This window comes from Carcharodon carcharias, chromosome 7, assembly GCF_017639515.1.
Source record: "Carcharodon carcharias isolate sCarCar2 chromosome 7, sCarCar2.pri, whole genome shotgun sequence".
NCBI classification, from domain to species: domain Eukaryota; kingdom Metazoa; phylum Chordata; class Chondrichthyes; order Lamniformes; family Lamnidae; genus Carcharodon; species Carcharodon carcharias.
In genome coordinates, this window is record NC_054473.1 from 67,756,779 (window position 1) to 67,772,526 (window position 15,748).

Consider the following 15,748-nt stretch of genomic DNA (forward strand, 5'->3'; position numbering starts at 1 on the left):
TTCACATTGTAGGCACAGCACAGAAAAGGAAGCTAGCATCACCTGTGCCAATTCTCATTCCACAAGACATTTGGCAGAATTTTGCCCTCGGTTGGTAGGCGGGCAGCCGAACTCCACCACCAAAGCGGGCCCCTCCGCCATTTTAAGTGGGTGGGCCAATTAAGGCGCTTCCTGTGCGGGTGGGGAGGGATTCACCATTTGTCAAAGTGCGCTCTTTCATGCATGTGCGCGAAAGAGTGCACTGCTCCCTGAGACTAAGTGCTGTCTCAAGATCAGTGAAAGTGTTGCAAAGTTAAAAAATAGAAAAATAAAAAATTTATTAACATGTCCCCCTCATGTGACATTGTCACACGAGATGGGACATGTTAATAAATATTACATAAAATTTATTAAAGTTTTTAAAAACGGACATTAAACCTCATCTCGCCAGTGGATGAGGTTTCATGTATTATCAGAACCCGCTGGGGCTCCTGGTCTGCCCGCCAGCCTTGAGGTTGGATGGGCAGGTTCTTTATTTATCTTAATTACCCTGTCTATGGCCTCAATTGGCCATTGACAGGTCGGCAGGCGGACAGCTGATTTCGCTGCCCGCCTGCCTTCCCAAAGATTTAAATGGATTGGGATGACGTCCGGGGTTCCTCCCGACGTCATCCTGCGTCACTTTCCCATCAGTGAGCAGGCCCCACCCCCAAATCGCTGATGAGAAAATTCAGGCCCATGTGTTCTGCCTACAAAGTGTTTAAAGCACCACCAACAGTATAAAGATGTTAAGAAAAACATTTCACTCAAAAGGAGTCACTTACCACAGTTACCACCTGTCAGATCCACATAGTACAGTCCAGACCTAGAAGGAAGAACAACAGGTGAATGTAATGATAATAAATACATCTTAATAAATACATTAGAAAGGAACACAAGGATGTATAATAGAAAGGAACACAAGGATGTACAAGGTTGCAAAAACATTTTGGTCCAATCAGCTAGCTCCAGATGATTTCTACAAATATTTGGGAAAGGCACTGAAAAAGTATTATGGCAAAGGGAAAGTTATGGAGAACATTTTTATATATTTGCTTTTACGACAAGATCTTTAAGAAAATTAAGCTGTTTATATTAAATTTGAGTTGAGTGGTACATTTTTCATTGGAAACTCATTTTAAGTACCTGCAAAACCTGTTACTCCCATAGGTGGTGCTTTGATGGATATTTTCAAAGTCAAAGGTATCACACTATGTTGCTCAATAATTGATGTTCTATAATTATGAGTTTGCACAATATGACAGCTGGGTTCCCATAAATTGCTCAAAATTACTATTACTTTTTAAAAAATAAAACCTCCCGCTTTCCCCCTTCACTCAGGAACTTGCTCCTATTAATCACGAGTGAGGCAAGAAGAAATTCACTTGTGGATTATCTAGTTAGGGACAGTTCTGACAAAAGTTCATTGACCTGAAATGTTAACTCTGTTTCTCTCTCCACAGATACTGCCAGACCTGCTGAGTATTTGCAGCATTTTGCGGTTTTATGTTAGGATTCCAGCATCTGTGGTATTTTATTTTTATTAGTTATCAGGATGAGTTACAGCCTGTGGAAAAAGTTGCTGCAAATTTATGGTGTAATCTGAAAATTTTTCTCCATCATATGAACAGTTATGAACCGTATAAATGCAGTACAAAATTTTCATTGGTGCACACAAGATGGTGGGAGGCAACAAGAAAAGAGCAAATGGGTGGCAGATGCAGCTTTGATTGTTGGTTATTTTTCTTTATCCAAATTTTAGTCTTTTCACTTTTTGTCCTGCCTGAGACAACACTGATTTTCTTTTAATTTTACTTTTTTAATATCAGGCTTAAACAGAATTTGAAGCCCTGATTTTAACCTGGGACGGATGCATGGCCTGCAGGCACTGGGGTAATAGTGAATGAAGATGCTGGAGTGGTCATTTTATTTTCAGATATCAGACTCCCACCCAGAGATAATGGGAATGACATGATGGTTAGCAAGCAGAGGAAGGAAACTGAAAGCAGCAGATCGCTTCCAGAGGCCCGAGGAAACAGGTCTGAATCACATCTTTGGACATTGACATTTCAATAATAGAGGATCTTCATGACAACGGCCTTGACTGAACTGAAAACTCCAGTAAAATGGAAGTGGGGGGGGTGTGCGGGGTGGAGTTGGAGGGTGGTGTTGTGACACAGCATGGCTGGTACAGTGTTTCTATTTTAACCTCCCCCACCCCTGTCAGGCAGCTGGGGACAACTCATGAGGTCAGGAAAAGCTAGAAAACAGAAGTTGATATATGCTTAGGTTTCCAGAGATGTAGAGAGCTAAGAAATATGAAATGACTAAAAATTAATACAATTGTTCATTTTGTTGTATAGAAATTAGTAGTCATTATGGTCTTGACTTTTCAGTTACCTGTGTCAAATTCAGCTCTACCACTGCAAAGGGTAAATGAAAAACCTAGATCTGTATTTCCAGATAGTCATAAATGTTCCATTACCATAAAACTGTGGATTTCAGAAATATAATCCAATATTAAATTGGGTAATGTAAAATATTGGATCCTTCAATTGTCGTTATGAATCTTTAGTGCATCTTTGGAACAATTTTCTGCAGATAGCCATCGAATAACCAATTCCTTTCTCAAGGTTCAGTCCAAATGAACTTTAGCAATGAAAATTTAAAGTGTTTAACCCCCTATGTAATATTCTTACAAAAATACTGCCATATTCTTTGACAATTTGCTTGCTATTCCATCGTCACCCTCCACCCCAACTTTATTAAAGGCATTCATCACCACTGGGAAACTCCAAACAAAAAAACCCAGCAAATGTTCATTTTAGCATTGCTTTTTAAACAGTGTATTCATTTGTCCAATATTGTGGATATTGCCAGCCCTCCAAATTCTTGCCCAAGTAGCTGTTATCCTTGTGAAAACCTGGGCAGTGAGTTTTTGATTGAGGGGTGCTCTTCTCAGGTCTCATTTCATCCACGCATGCATTTCCCCACAGGAGACCCTCTCTAGTCAATCAACAGCAAGAACCCAGTACGGTTCTCATTCTGGACCCTGAGAGCGACGAGCTAATTCTAGCAATCCAATTGCTACCCATCCGAGATTAGCAAGCTCAACAAAAAATCAGGAAAATAACCAGGGACTGTCTGGTCTGTCTAGCTTATTGGTAGACCTGGCACTGCCTTTATGCTGGGTAAGTGAAAGACCTCTCATAGTTTCAGTTAGAAGTTTCCTCTTACTTTCTATTGGTGCAGTATGCGAGACCTAACCGTTGAAGCTCATGATTCCATCCAACAAATATGATTCCAGTGTCATTGGGAGCCCAAAATGCCTGAAATACAAACACAAGGTTGAAGACCAAAGATAAAAGCAGCATGTTACAAAGCAGATCCTTTCCATTCCAGGAGGGTGTGAATAGTCTGATTGTTGAAAATTTGATTAAAAGGCATGATAGATCATGTTTCAACTTAGTAATAAAATACAATGTTTAAAATCACAGACTAAAACTAAACTTAAAAGTGAAAATGTTAAAAAGCAATTGGCTAGACTGCAAATTCCATTGCCCTTCCAACTAGTTTCCCGTAGCTTCTCAGGCACAGCCTTTTGGTGTAGCTAGCTCCACAGTGTAGAAGCATAGAAACAGAAAAATATTAGCACCAGTAAAGTGTGCAGCCCAAGTTCAGCCTACATGTGGGACCACACGTGACTTCTAGTGCCCTTGCTAAGTGGCATTTCAACCTGGCAAGACCGCCAAAACTACTGGCACTTTCAGGTGCTGGAATGTCAGAAGTTCTGCAATAGCTCTTGATCATTTGTTTTTAAAATAAATGCCATGCTGTTGACCATATCTTTGTCTTGGACACTGAACTCTAATAAAAGCAGGCCTCCTTGCTCATGGTTCCCTTATGAATAATTACCAAGTATTTTCCACTTAAATCAGTATTAAATTAAATTGTTTGTCCAAAAAGAGATAAATTACTATGCTTACATAATGTGGATAATGTTTCAATCAACGGAAGAGTACAGTACATTTTTGCATTTCGTTTCAAGTTAACTCTTTTCCTCTGAATTCAATGCATCCAGCCCTCATTCTGCATGGCACGCCTGCACCACTACCAATAAAACTGGCCAAACTGCACCTCTTCACATGACTGAATCCAGATTAACAGACTGCAGGATTATGAAATTTCAAAAATGTTTCCATTCATCAAAAAAGTTGGGAGAGAAAAATTCACATTAGAGTCAATTAATCTACCAAGAAAAGTCTAAGATTGAACTTGCAGTGCTCCTACACCATTTGTGGAGCAACGATGTTGGAGCTGTGGCTTTTCACTGTTATATAGTTTGCATTAGGAAGACTCAATGCCCACATGCGTAAATTTATTTCTGGAACATGGATTGCTAATGAGATATTTACTAAAAAAAATATAGAAGATGCCATCAAATCTTATTTTTTGGCACTTGAAGCAAATTTGGCAGGCATTTATATTGATGCGGTGATAAAACAATGTAAGATCATCTTAGAGGTAGTCTTGCATTCACTGTTAACAGTAACTTCAAAATGTACATGTAATGTGGCTAAAATCTCAACATGGCACAGCACACAAGTTGCAGTGCAAAAAAGCAGTAATGATACTGGAGATATTCACAAATTTAATATTCAAATTAGTTATCAAAATCTAACAATGCAAATTTTAAAAATATCTGAACTTTTTGTCAAGTGCAAAAAATTAACAGGAACTGATAAGGTGCACACTGAATCCTGTGTGCTTTCTCCAGCTTTGGGTACACAGAAAGGAACATAGTAGGTCTCAGATAACTAGAGTTTTAATTGATTTCATTGTTAAAATTTGCATTTTGAGACAATTTTGGTTAAGTTCTGAAATTGAGTCATCTTACACAAACCACGATTAGAGAAAGAGAGGTAAACTCTGGAGGAAAATGATTCAATGCACTTACTTAATATAGAAGTGCATACAACAGTTGCAATATGAAGCTAAACACAAACCTGTCCAGGAGAAATGTGTTCAGGAATTCCCTCCAGCACAGAGATGTTGTTACTCTCGATATCTAGCACACACAGCACAGGAGTGGTCTTCTTCACCAGGGTTTCTCCCCAGTCCTCCCAATACACAAACTCATCCCCCTGCAGTACAAGAAACAATTAATATAAACACTATCTAGAGCTTTGAACAGGACACAAGTGGAATGCCCATCCTCCCAAAGTCAGCTTAGAATATTTGCAACAGTTCTGTTTCTAGGAGGTAGTGTAAATTTAATAGCATTAAAACAAGCAATCCTTTTACATACACATTAGGGTTGATAAATAAACCAAGTAATCAAATGCAAAATGTCAGAGGATTCACTACTCCTATCTCTTCCAATTGATATTTTATCTGGTCCTTTTTTGTGTCATATTCATTTACATTCAAGTATCATATTACAAATTGGAGCTTGAATATTCTTCATTTCTGGTGTAATTTTAAACAAGCTTGAGTTGATAATGAAAGATGTTAAATGCATTAAACTGAATATAAAGTAAAATTTGATGCTTTAATGAAACACTGCACCCCAGCTAGGTCCTACGAAGTTCAAGGGTTCCAGAACCATTTGCTGCAACATTACTTGGTGGTTTATTTCTCAGCAGATTTGCAAATTCTGAAGCATATGCAAATAAGAATGCTGTGGAATTTACAATACATAATCTTCACAGTGAAACTGTGCTGTTATAACAGCAAAAACAAACAAAATTCTGTGATTTGTCAAAACCTTTTCATGCATTGAGATGTATCTAATATAAATACATCTTTTCTGGAGAGTGATACATTCTTTGAAGTGCCATCCTTTACAATGAAACAATAAGGTTGTATCCTACATCATCATGGGGTTACTAATTCCCATTATCTAGTTAATTCTTATGTGTTTGTCTCAAAGTCTGACAAACCATTATTTTTCATGTTGGCCCTCATAATCCTTAATTCCTCTCATCTACTGGTGACACACTGGTGATTGGGAGAGAACACAGTCCAGATTTCAAATATTGAAACAGTGATGTTAATTGGTTAATTAACTTGTTACTATCACTGCAGAGGATACCAATGCAAGGTTGCCTTTTTAAATTGAGGTTAGAATTTTTTAAAATTCACTTACGGGATGTGGGCTTTGCTGGCTGGGCCAGCATTTATTGCCCATCCCTAGTTGCCCTCGAGAAGGCGGTGGTGATCTGCCTTCTTCAACCGCTGCAGTCCATGTGGTGTAGGTACACCCACAGTGCTGTTAGGAAGGGAGTTCCAGGATTTTGACCCAGAGACAGTGAAGGAATGGAGATATAATCTTAAAACAGGACTGTGAGTGACTTGGAGGGGAACTTCCAGGTAGTGGTGTTCCCATTTATCTGCTGCCCTTGTCCTTCTAGAGATAGTGGTCATGGGTTTGAAAGGTGCTGTCTAAGGAGCCTTGGTGAATTCCTGCAATGCATCTTGTAGATAGTACACACTGCTGCTACTGTGCGTCGGTGGTGGAGGGAGTGAATGTTTATGGATGTGGTGCCAATCAAGTGGGTTGCTTTGTCCTGGATGGTGTCAAGTTTCTCAAGTGTTGTGGGAGCTGCACTCATCCAGGCAAGTGGTAAGTATTCCATCACACTCCTGACGTGTGCCTTGTTGACGGTGCACAGGCTTTGGGGAGTCAGGAGGCAAGTTATTCATCACAGGATTCCTAGCTTCTGACCTGCTCTTGTAGCCACAATATTTATATGGCTAGTCCAGCTCAGTTTTTCGTCAATGGTAACCCCCAGGATATTGATAGTGGGGGTTTCAGTGATGGTAATGCCACTGATCATCAAGGGGCGGTGGTTAGATTCACTCTTGGTGGAGATGGTCATTGCCTGACACTTGTGTGGCATAAATGTTACTTGTCACGTGTTAGCCCAAGCCTGTATATTGTCTAAGTCTTGCTGCATTTGGACATGGACTATTTCAGTGTCTGAGGATTCATGAATGACGCTAAAGATCCCCACTTCTGACTTCTGGAAGGAAGGTAATTGATGAAGGAGCTGAAGATGGCTGGGCCGATGAAACTACCCTGAGGAGCTCCTGCAGTGATATCCTGGAGTTGAAATAACCTCCAACAACCACAACCATCTTCCTTTGTGCTAGGTTTGACTAACCAGTGGAGAGTTTCTCCCTGATTCCCATTGACTCCAGTTTTCCTAGGGCTCCTTGATGCTACGCTCGGTCAAATGTGACCTTGATGTCAAAGGCAGTCACATTCACTTCACCTCAGGAGTTCAGCTCTTTTGTCGATGTTTGAACCAAGGCTGTAATGAGGTCAGGAGCTGAGTGGCCCTCCCTTCAGGGGAGGCGATGGCGTAGTGGTATTGTCACTAGAGTAGTAATGCAGTGACCCAGGGTAATGTTCCAAAGTTCGAATCCCGCCACAGCAGATGGTGGAATTTGAATTCAACAAAAATCTGGAATCAAAATGATTACCGCCAATTGTTGTTAAAGCCCATCTGGTTCACTAATGTCCTTTAAGGAAGGAAATCTGCCGTTCTTCCTGGCCTGGCCTACATGTGACTTCAGACCCACAGCAACGTGGTTGACTCTTAAGTGCGCTTTGAAATGGCCTAGCAAGCCACTCCAGTTGCATCAAATCACTACAAAGTCGCAATTCCTGCTCACATGTAGTAGACAAGGGAGAATGAACTCCTATCAAAAACAATTAGTATTGCATTGATTAACTTTCAGTAAGGGATGAAAGACTAACTGGCTTTGACTGGGACTGTTTCCCTCAGTGGCTCATGCTGCTTGAAAACAGAGAATCACTGAGCCACACACACCAAAGTCCTGGTTGCAATTGCTCTCAGCTGAAGTAGCAGTAATTGTTCTACTGTGGGATACAGCACCTTAGGAAGGGTAAAATGTCTGGGTTACCATTCCCAATTGCCACCTCACACCAACTGCTGCAAGTCCTGTATCTGGAGAGAAGACTGAGCATCCACCACATTTGAATAACATTCAGGCTTCAGACATGAAGAATGGTCACTGTTATGACAACAGTTCTATTTTGGACCATCTCATCTGGCACTCCTCCGCCCAGCTTAGCCACTATCCTCGCCAAGGACACTGTTCCTTTCTTCTCTCCCTGACACCACTGCTTTCAATACTCAATGACAAAAGTAATACCAAATTGAGTTTCTTTGTTAAAAGGTATCTTCACGCCCAACAGTTATAATTCATGATACGCTCACAGCATAATATTACTTTAAAACCTGAAACCTTTCACTGAAACACACTCCCCTGTCTAAATGCTAATCTTCTTGGATTGTACATGTGACAATGGGAGTTGCACAAGATGCCTGGAGGGAAGAACAGTACTGTACTTTCACAGGCTTCTCCTGTTTCTCTGGCTTGATGCTGTCTTCTTCCTCTTCATTCACACCGAGCTCTGGTTTAGTTTGGAAGAAAGATTCTGCTTTGGGTTTTTTCTTTTCAGCAACATACAGAATATGAGTCTCAGAATGAGACCACACAAGGCAGCCAAAATGATCTGGTGGGAGATGGGGAAGAAAAAGAAAACATGAAGAATAATTACATGGAAGAACATAACAGTACAGAAAGAAGCCCTTAAAATAATACATCCAGGAACCACAATAAGGGATCAAAGCTTCCAAAAATTCATTTGCTGCAAATATAATGAAACATTTCTACTTCTCTTTTGATCTGAAGAGTCATACGGACTTGACACGTTAACTCTGTCTCTCTCCATAGATGCTGCCAGGCCTGCTGAGTTTTTCCAGTATTTTCTATTTTTATTATAATAAAACAGAAGACTGGCATAGCATTGACCTTCTACTAGATAAAGTCAATGCCCTTTGTTCAAGATTGCCACAGATTCTCTTCTGGCAAACTGACTTGTTCGCAGTGTGTTGGTAACCTATTTGTCAGAGAAATGGGCTTTGCTGTGGCTGTCCAACTCACCAACAGTATTAGCATATCACTTTCAAGTTCCCAGACCAAGAACAGAGTGCAGGTGTGGTGACAACCCACATTGTCAGTAGAAGGATTCCTATTTAAAGGGACCCCTGCAAGGGTCGGAATGGCTGCATTCTATATTGGTCCCAGAGGCTTCAGAAAGCATAGGAATAGAAGCACAACTTGGGAAAGCTCTCTGTTCTTCGACTCAGGGTTCCCTGTGATGGTCATTAGAAAAGTAGATGTGCTACTCCTGCAGATGGTAGGAAAAGGCCAGGCTAAAAACCACAGAGGCATAGCTGGAAGTGTCTGAGAAAGTGAGCAGGAGGAGTCAGTACCACAAGAAGTTAAATGACCTCATCAACATGAGAGGTATCCCATTTTTAGGTGTGAACCTCCAGACCCTGACTTTCCCAGCATTCTCCTACATAATACTCCTCAGATCAACACCTTGCAGTTCCACTCACTCCTCTTTCTCTTGAGCCAACTCCTCATAGCCTCATGTGAACAGCCAATAATGACACTCACCTTATTGCCTTCTCACAACCATCCAACTTAGTCACCCTCCACAGATGTTGTCATTCCATCCTCTCCACATAATCCATCTCACACACTCCTAACTCTCTGCTTTCTTTCTTTGCAGAAGAAAGCAGAGAACTCTGTGAAGAAAGAGAACCAGGCTGGCGCTCCAGTAAGAGCCACCCTAACTGCTGCAGCGGCAGCAGCATTGGAGATCGGCAGGGTAAAGGAGTACATGGCCATTGGTGATGGAGAGTCAAAAATATTGGACATCGTGCTTAAAGCACTGAAAGCATATGCTCAGAAATAGTTCGGTGTACACAAGTCTTTCATGTAAGCAGGGAAGTAGCTGTGCAGGTTCAGTTTTTACAGCTTTTCAGCCTTTCAATTGTACAGGGCAATGAATCCCCACTCTGCTGTTACTTTGTTGATCCTGCAAGTTTCAGACATCTTGGGAAACCTGTGTGCTGGATGTTAAAGCCAGAATGTGGAGTTAAACTGAATTAACTGTCTTTTAGCAAATTTAAGTTAGAGATCCAAAACCTGCATGGGGGTTTCCCATGCGCCTCTGAATGTGTCTTGGTAATGGCCAGAAGAGAGAGCAGGATCATGTCAGGTTTCTGACACTTTTTACAAAGTTAACCACCGAATCGCACCTGAACCCTACCCAACCTTGCCAGTTAAAATTCTGCCCATAGAGTCTGAGACCACATAATCATTTTATATCCATAATTTTTATAAAGGTGCTGATACTAACCTTGTTTTGATTTAAGATTTATCTACCAGTGATGTGTTAAAAAGGGTCTTTTAAAAACCTCCAGGCTCACAAATTAATGCACCGCACATAAGAAATGTGTAAATAGGACTGAGCAGCTTGGGACTACGAGGGCCACAATGCCTGGTTCCAGGAAGTCACGTACAGCTCTGCAACCTCTGTTCGGGGTCCTCTGATGTAGGCAATGGGAAAGTGTTCATACGAAGTTAAAACTTGGAATCATTATTCTGACATTTAGAAAGTGAAGAGAGCTTTCTTCGACATCTAATTACACTCTACCTGATCTTGGAACATTTGATGCTGAATGCCCAAAATGGGAAATATTCCATTCCACAGCACTGACAACTCTCACCGTGGGCAAAATATTCACAACAAAAGCATAATTAAAAATGAATTTCAACATTGATGTCAGCTGCCAAAATATTGATAAGATTCTGCACTGAATTTATATCACATCATCCCATGGCCAGTGCAGTATTAAACTTCATATTTCTTAAAAAGAACTAGAATTTTAAAAAATATCATTTTCAACTGTAATGAGGCCTAATGCAGCTTTAAAGCTCCATGTTTATATTGAATCTTGTATAGCAGAGGTCCCTATTCTGGTTTATGCAAAAATCTACATTTTATTTTGGGAAGGGGGAATTTTGTACAGGATACGTTTTGACTGTTAGGGCTATCGGGTGTAAGAGAATTCACATCTGGACAGACACTAAAAAAAATTGTGAAATTTGCTCTTGCTTCCTTTCTCCATTTTTCCAAAGCTATACTTATAGTTTTTAATAGCCAGAGCTAAATCCTACCATGTCATTGTCTGCTTTTGCTGAATACAGCAGAAGAATAAAATTCAATTTCCCTTCTCTTTCCACATGCAAACAACAGGATATACTGCAAGTCTTATTTAAAAAATCAATAGAGCTAAGCATTGCCTTTCTGAATAAATACTGTTTGCTTCCAGCTAAATTCGTACCGTCTTCATACACCTTGCCATGTTTGTCAAGTGCAGTCAGGTTTATACTCTTCTCCTTGGAGTTTTTGTTCCAGATCTGTAAGTGGGATCAATCAGTTTAAGAGTGCTGACCACAACATACTCAAAGAAGCTCAATAATTATTGTGATAAATTTAATGTCAAATCCAAGATCAGGACATTAAAGGTGATAGCAACAATTTCTAGATAAAATCTGGTTTATAAAATCTTACAAAAATAATACAGCAAAAGCTGCCCATGAATGGCCACAAGGTGATAATTTCACCAAAAGTTTCAGAGAGCACCACAGGGTAAATTGAGAGATCCCACACCATTGACAAAGGAATATCAGAAAACGGTTCTAAGGGACTATTGTCAATGGATAGAAAATTGCAGAAAGCACGTGCATCATTTTCCACTAAGCACTGGCTCTGTATAGGCCCTTGACAAACAAAATTTCAGCTGGGAAATGTTTGAAGAGCACACAATAAATAACAGGGATTCCAATTACACATGAAAATGTTTCCATTCTTGTTTTTTTGTCAAAAGGTGACAATGGCCGATGTTCAGTTTGAGTTTTTATGAAGTAAGTATTGCAGCACAATCAGCTACAAATCAAGCAATAAGTTGCAGTTGCAAACTTACCTCCAGAAATTGCTTCTCCTCTCCCCTTTTGTTGGTGTGGTCCCGGAGAACAACCTTTAAAAATCCAGAGGGAGACTCTCTGCTCAATAGCCTTCAGAAAAAAGAACTTGTAATTATACAGCATATTTCACAACCTCACTGTGTCCCAAACATCTTACTGCCAATAAATTACTTTGATTGCAGCCTCATAAACATTGCAAGTCACCATAAACACCAATTAGATGGTGGTATTCGTTGAAGGACAAACATTAGCCAGGCATAGGAACTCAGGAACAGGAGCCTGTTCCACCATTCAACAAGATCATGGCTGATGTACATCCCAACTCTATCCACCTCCTTCAGCTCCATATTCCTTAATGCCCTTGGCCAACAAAATCTAGTAATCTCAGATTTAAAATTATGAACTGTGATAGTAGCTGATTTTTTTTTGTGGGGGAAGAATTTTAGATTTCTACCGCTGTTTATGTGAAGAAGTGTTTCCTAACTTTTCTCCTGAACAGCTTGGTTCTGATTTGAAGGTTATGCCTCCTTTGTCCTAGGCTCTTCCACCAATAGAAAACGTTTACCTAATCTACCATAACAATTCCTTTAAAAATCCTAAAAACCTCAATCAAGTCACCCCTTAATCTTCCAGAGTCCAAGGAATATAAGTCTCATTTGTGTAGTCACTTCTCATAATTTAACACTTGGGAGCCCTGGTAAAATTCTAGCGAATCTTCGCCAGGCAACTTACAAGGCCAATACCTCTTATCTCTTTTCTAAGGTACAGTGTCCAAAACTGTACATAGTCCTCCAGATGTCATTTAACCAGGGATCTGTACAGCTATAGCAAAACATCTTTCCCTTTATATTCTACCTCTCCAGATGTGAAGTCCAAAATTCTATTAGCTTTTTTGATTTATTTTTGTACCTAAACACTACATTTTAGTGATTTGTGTATATGGGCCCCAAAATCTCTTTGGACCCCCATTTTTCATAGCTTGTCACCATTTAAAAATACTCAGATCTATCCTTTTTTTTGGGTTATACAGAATTCATCTGCTAGTGTTGTCCACTCACTTAATCTATCAATGTTTCTTTGTAAATGTTATGCTCCCATCTACACTACTTAACATGCCATTAGTTTGTGTTATTGGCAGGTCTTCTTCACCTCTTTGAATAGTGCCAAGGGACCTTTAAGTCCAGCCTAATAGATAGGGTTGCCATTTTAACATCTTGCCTGCAAGTTGGTAGCTCTGACAGTGTAGTATTCCCTCAATATTGCATTGATGTTAGCTTAAAATATCTGCTCAAGTTTTGGAATTATTGTGCCTTTAATGTCACACTGTTAAATTATCTCTGCATGAGCACTGTGCTTCAAATACTCACTGAACCTTTGGGAGAACTCTACATGATGGAGTGATTACTGTAAAGATAGATAGTGTTCTACTCACTCGCCCTGTAGCTCTGTGCAGTTTCCAGAGGGGCCCGTATACACAATGGAATCTTCATCGTAAAACATGATATACTGTCGGCAGAATTTCACCCGCTCGGCTCGCTCCAGATCTCTCTGAGACCATTCTGAAACAGAAAAATAATTAACAATTCTTAAAGCAACGTGCAATAAATATTTAGTGCGGTGTCAAGAAGATAGCTAACATTTGGACAATCCTATTCCTGGGAAGGGATTAATTGAGAGAGACTCTCTCAGGAATGCCCACAGTTGTGATATATTTAGTAGCATCAAGCTGATCCGGAATTAAAACAACCTAGTTTTGTTCTGTGCTTCTGTAAAGTCTTTTAAAGGGGAGTTATACAGTTTTTGCTGTACGATTAAAAGTTAAAGTTAGAGCAATAACTGCAAAAGAGGGTGTTGACAAAATATTGATAGAAACAGAGATAATAGAGATAATGGTTAGGCAGGACATACTGGCAAGTCAGGCTATTCTTAGATTGGTTAAGTTGCCTGCTCTGATGGCTTGTATCCCAGGTTTCTAAGGGAAATAGGAGTGAAGACAGCAGAAGGGCTTGCCATAATCTTCCAATCTTCCCTAGATTCTGGTGAGATGCCAGAGAATTGGGAAGTGGCAAATGTGAAACCTTGTTCAAGGAAAGGTGGAAGGACATTCCTAGTAACTATGTAACATCAGTTTAACATTAGTGGTGGGTAGGTTACAGAAACAATAATCAGGGGGAAAAAAAGAAACAGGCACTTGGAGAGGCTTGAGTGAATGAAGGAGGGCCTGCACAGATTTGTAAAAGACACACTATTTCACTAATCATACTGATTTTTTTGAAGTAACAGAGAAGGTTGATGGAAGAAATGCAGTGAATGTTGTCTATATGGATTTTAAGACAAAGTTTAACAAACTACAACACAAAAGACTGGTTAGCAAAATTGAAGCTCATGGAATAGGTGGATAAATATCAGCTGGGATAAAAAATTGTCTTAAGACCAGAAAACAGCGAGTCATGGTAAATAGTTGCTTTTCAGACTGGAGGATGGTAGGCAGAGGTCTTCCCCAAGGTTCAGTGCCAGGACCACTGCTTTCTTGATATATATAAATGGTTTGGATATTGAAATACAGAGGAACATTTCAAAATTTGCCAGTGATATCAAATGTGGAGGTGTAGCAATCAGTGAAGATACACTAATAGACCACAACAGGACCTAGGGAAGCCAGCAGAATGGACAGGCAAATGGCAGATGGAATTTAAGACAGTGAAGTGTCAAGTGATGCATTTCAGCAGAAGGGATAGGGAGAGGCAATATGGATTTAACGATGCAGCTCTAAAGAGTGTACAGGAATAGAGGGACTTGGAGTTTCATGTGCCTAAATCTTTGAAAATGGCAGGATATATTGAGAGAGTAGTTAGCAAATCATATGCGACCTTGGGCTTCATAAATAGAGGTATTGATTACTAAAGCAAGAAAGTTATGCTGAGCCTTCATGAAACTCTGGTTAGGACACAGCTGGACTATTGTGTCCAGTTCTGGTGACTAGTTTAGGGGAGACGTGAAGGTCCTCGAGGAGGTGCAGAGGAGATTTACCAGAACGGTTCTGGGATGAGGGGGTGAATTTAGTTACAAAGTTAGGTTAGAGAAGCTGAAGTTGTTCTCCTTGGGACAAACAAGATTGAGGGGAGATTTGATAGAGGTGTCCAAGATTATAACAGGTTTAAATAAGGTAGTCAAAGAAAAGCTGTTCCCATTAGCTGATGGTACAAAGATGAGGGACACAGATTAAAGCTTTTCGAAAAAGATACAAGGGGATGTGAAGAAGAACTTTTTTTTAAAATCAGTGAGTGGTAATGACCTGAAACTGTTTTCTCTCCAAAGAGATACAGTATATTGCTCTGCTTAACCTGTTTAGATGTAAACCACAAACCTCTTTTCTGCAGTTACCTGTATAAATGTTGCAGTGTTTACCCCCATACTGGGAAACAACCTCTGGTCCAATGCAGGCTTTTGACAAAGATGGGAATTTGCTCAGCTCTTTGTAGATCCCAGCAATCTCCTTGGGATTAGTGACCACCTTCAATAAGAAATAGTAGTATGATTTATTCATGATATCAAGTACAATTTTGAAATTGATCATCACTAAGTGCCTGACATTAGATTTGGTTTACATATGGCATTAGGTATATTTTATTTATCAGTTAAATTCATTGCAAGTTTTAGCATAAGAACAGGTCCTCTCCACACCAAGGTAAAATAACTTCCCTTACAGTATTTATGTCTGTGTAATTCAGTTGGTAGTACGCTTTGCGCTGAGTCAGAAGGTTCAAGCACCATTACAGAACTGAGCAGATAATCTAGACTGGCACTTTAGCGCAGTACTAAAGTGCTGAATCGTCAGTTGCACTCTTTT

The 15,748-nt window shown here is 40.0% G+C and overlaps 1 protein-coding gene across 1 annotated transcript in view; it reads right to left on the reverse strand.

Moving 5' to 3' along the window:
- apeh (acylaminoacyl-peptide hydrolase) overlaps positions 1 to 15,748 on the reverse strand; it is a 90,239-nt gene that overhangs the window by 58,594 nt on the left and 15,897 nt on the right. Inside the window, exons 2-9 of the mRNA XM_041190865.1 lie at positions 15,283 to 15,412; positions 13,331 to 13,457; positions 11,898 to 11,988; positions 11,256 to 11,331; positions 8,400 to 8,566; positions 5,025 to 5,162; positions 3,256 to 3,347; positions 804 to 844 (exon numbers count right to left, since the gene is read on the reverse strand). Coding sequence (XP_041046799.1) covers positions 804 to 844; positions 3,256 to 3,347; positions 5,025 to 5,162; positions 8,400 to 8,566; positions 11,256 to 11,331; positions 11,898 to 11,988; positions 13,331 to 13,457; positions 15,283 to 15,412 — 862 coding nt within the window. The remainder of the gene's footprint in view (positions 1 to 803; positions 845 to 3,255; positions 3,348 to 5,024; positions 5,163 to 8,399; positions 8,567 to 11,255; positions 11,332 to 11,897; positions 11,989 to 13,330; positions 13,458 to 15,282; positions 15,413 to 15,748) is intronic.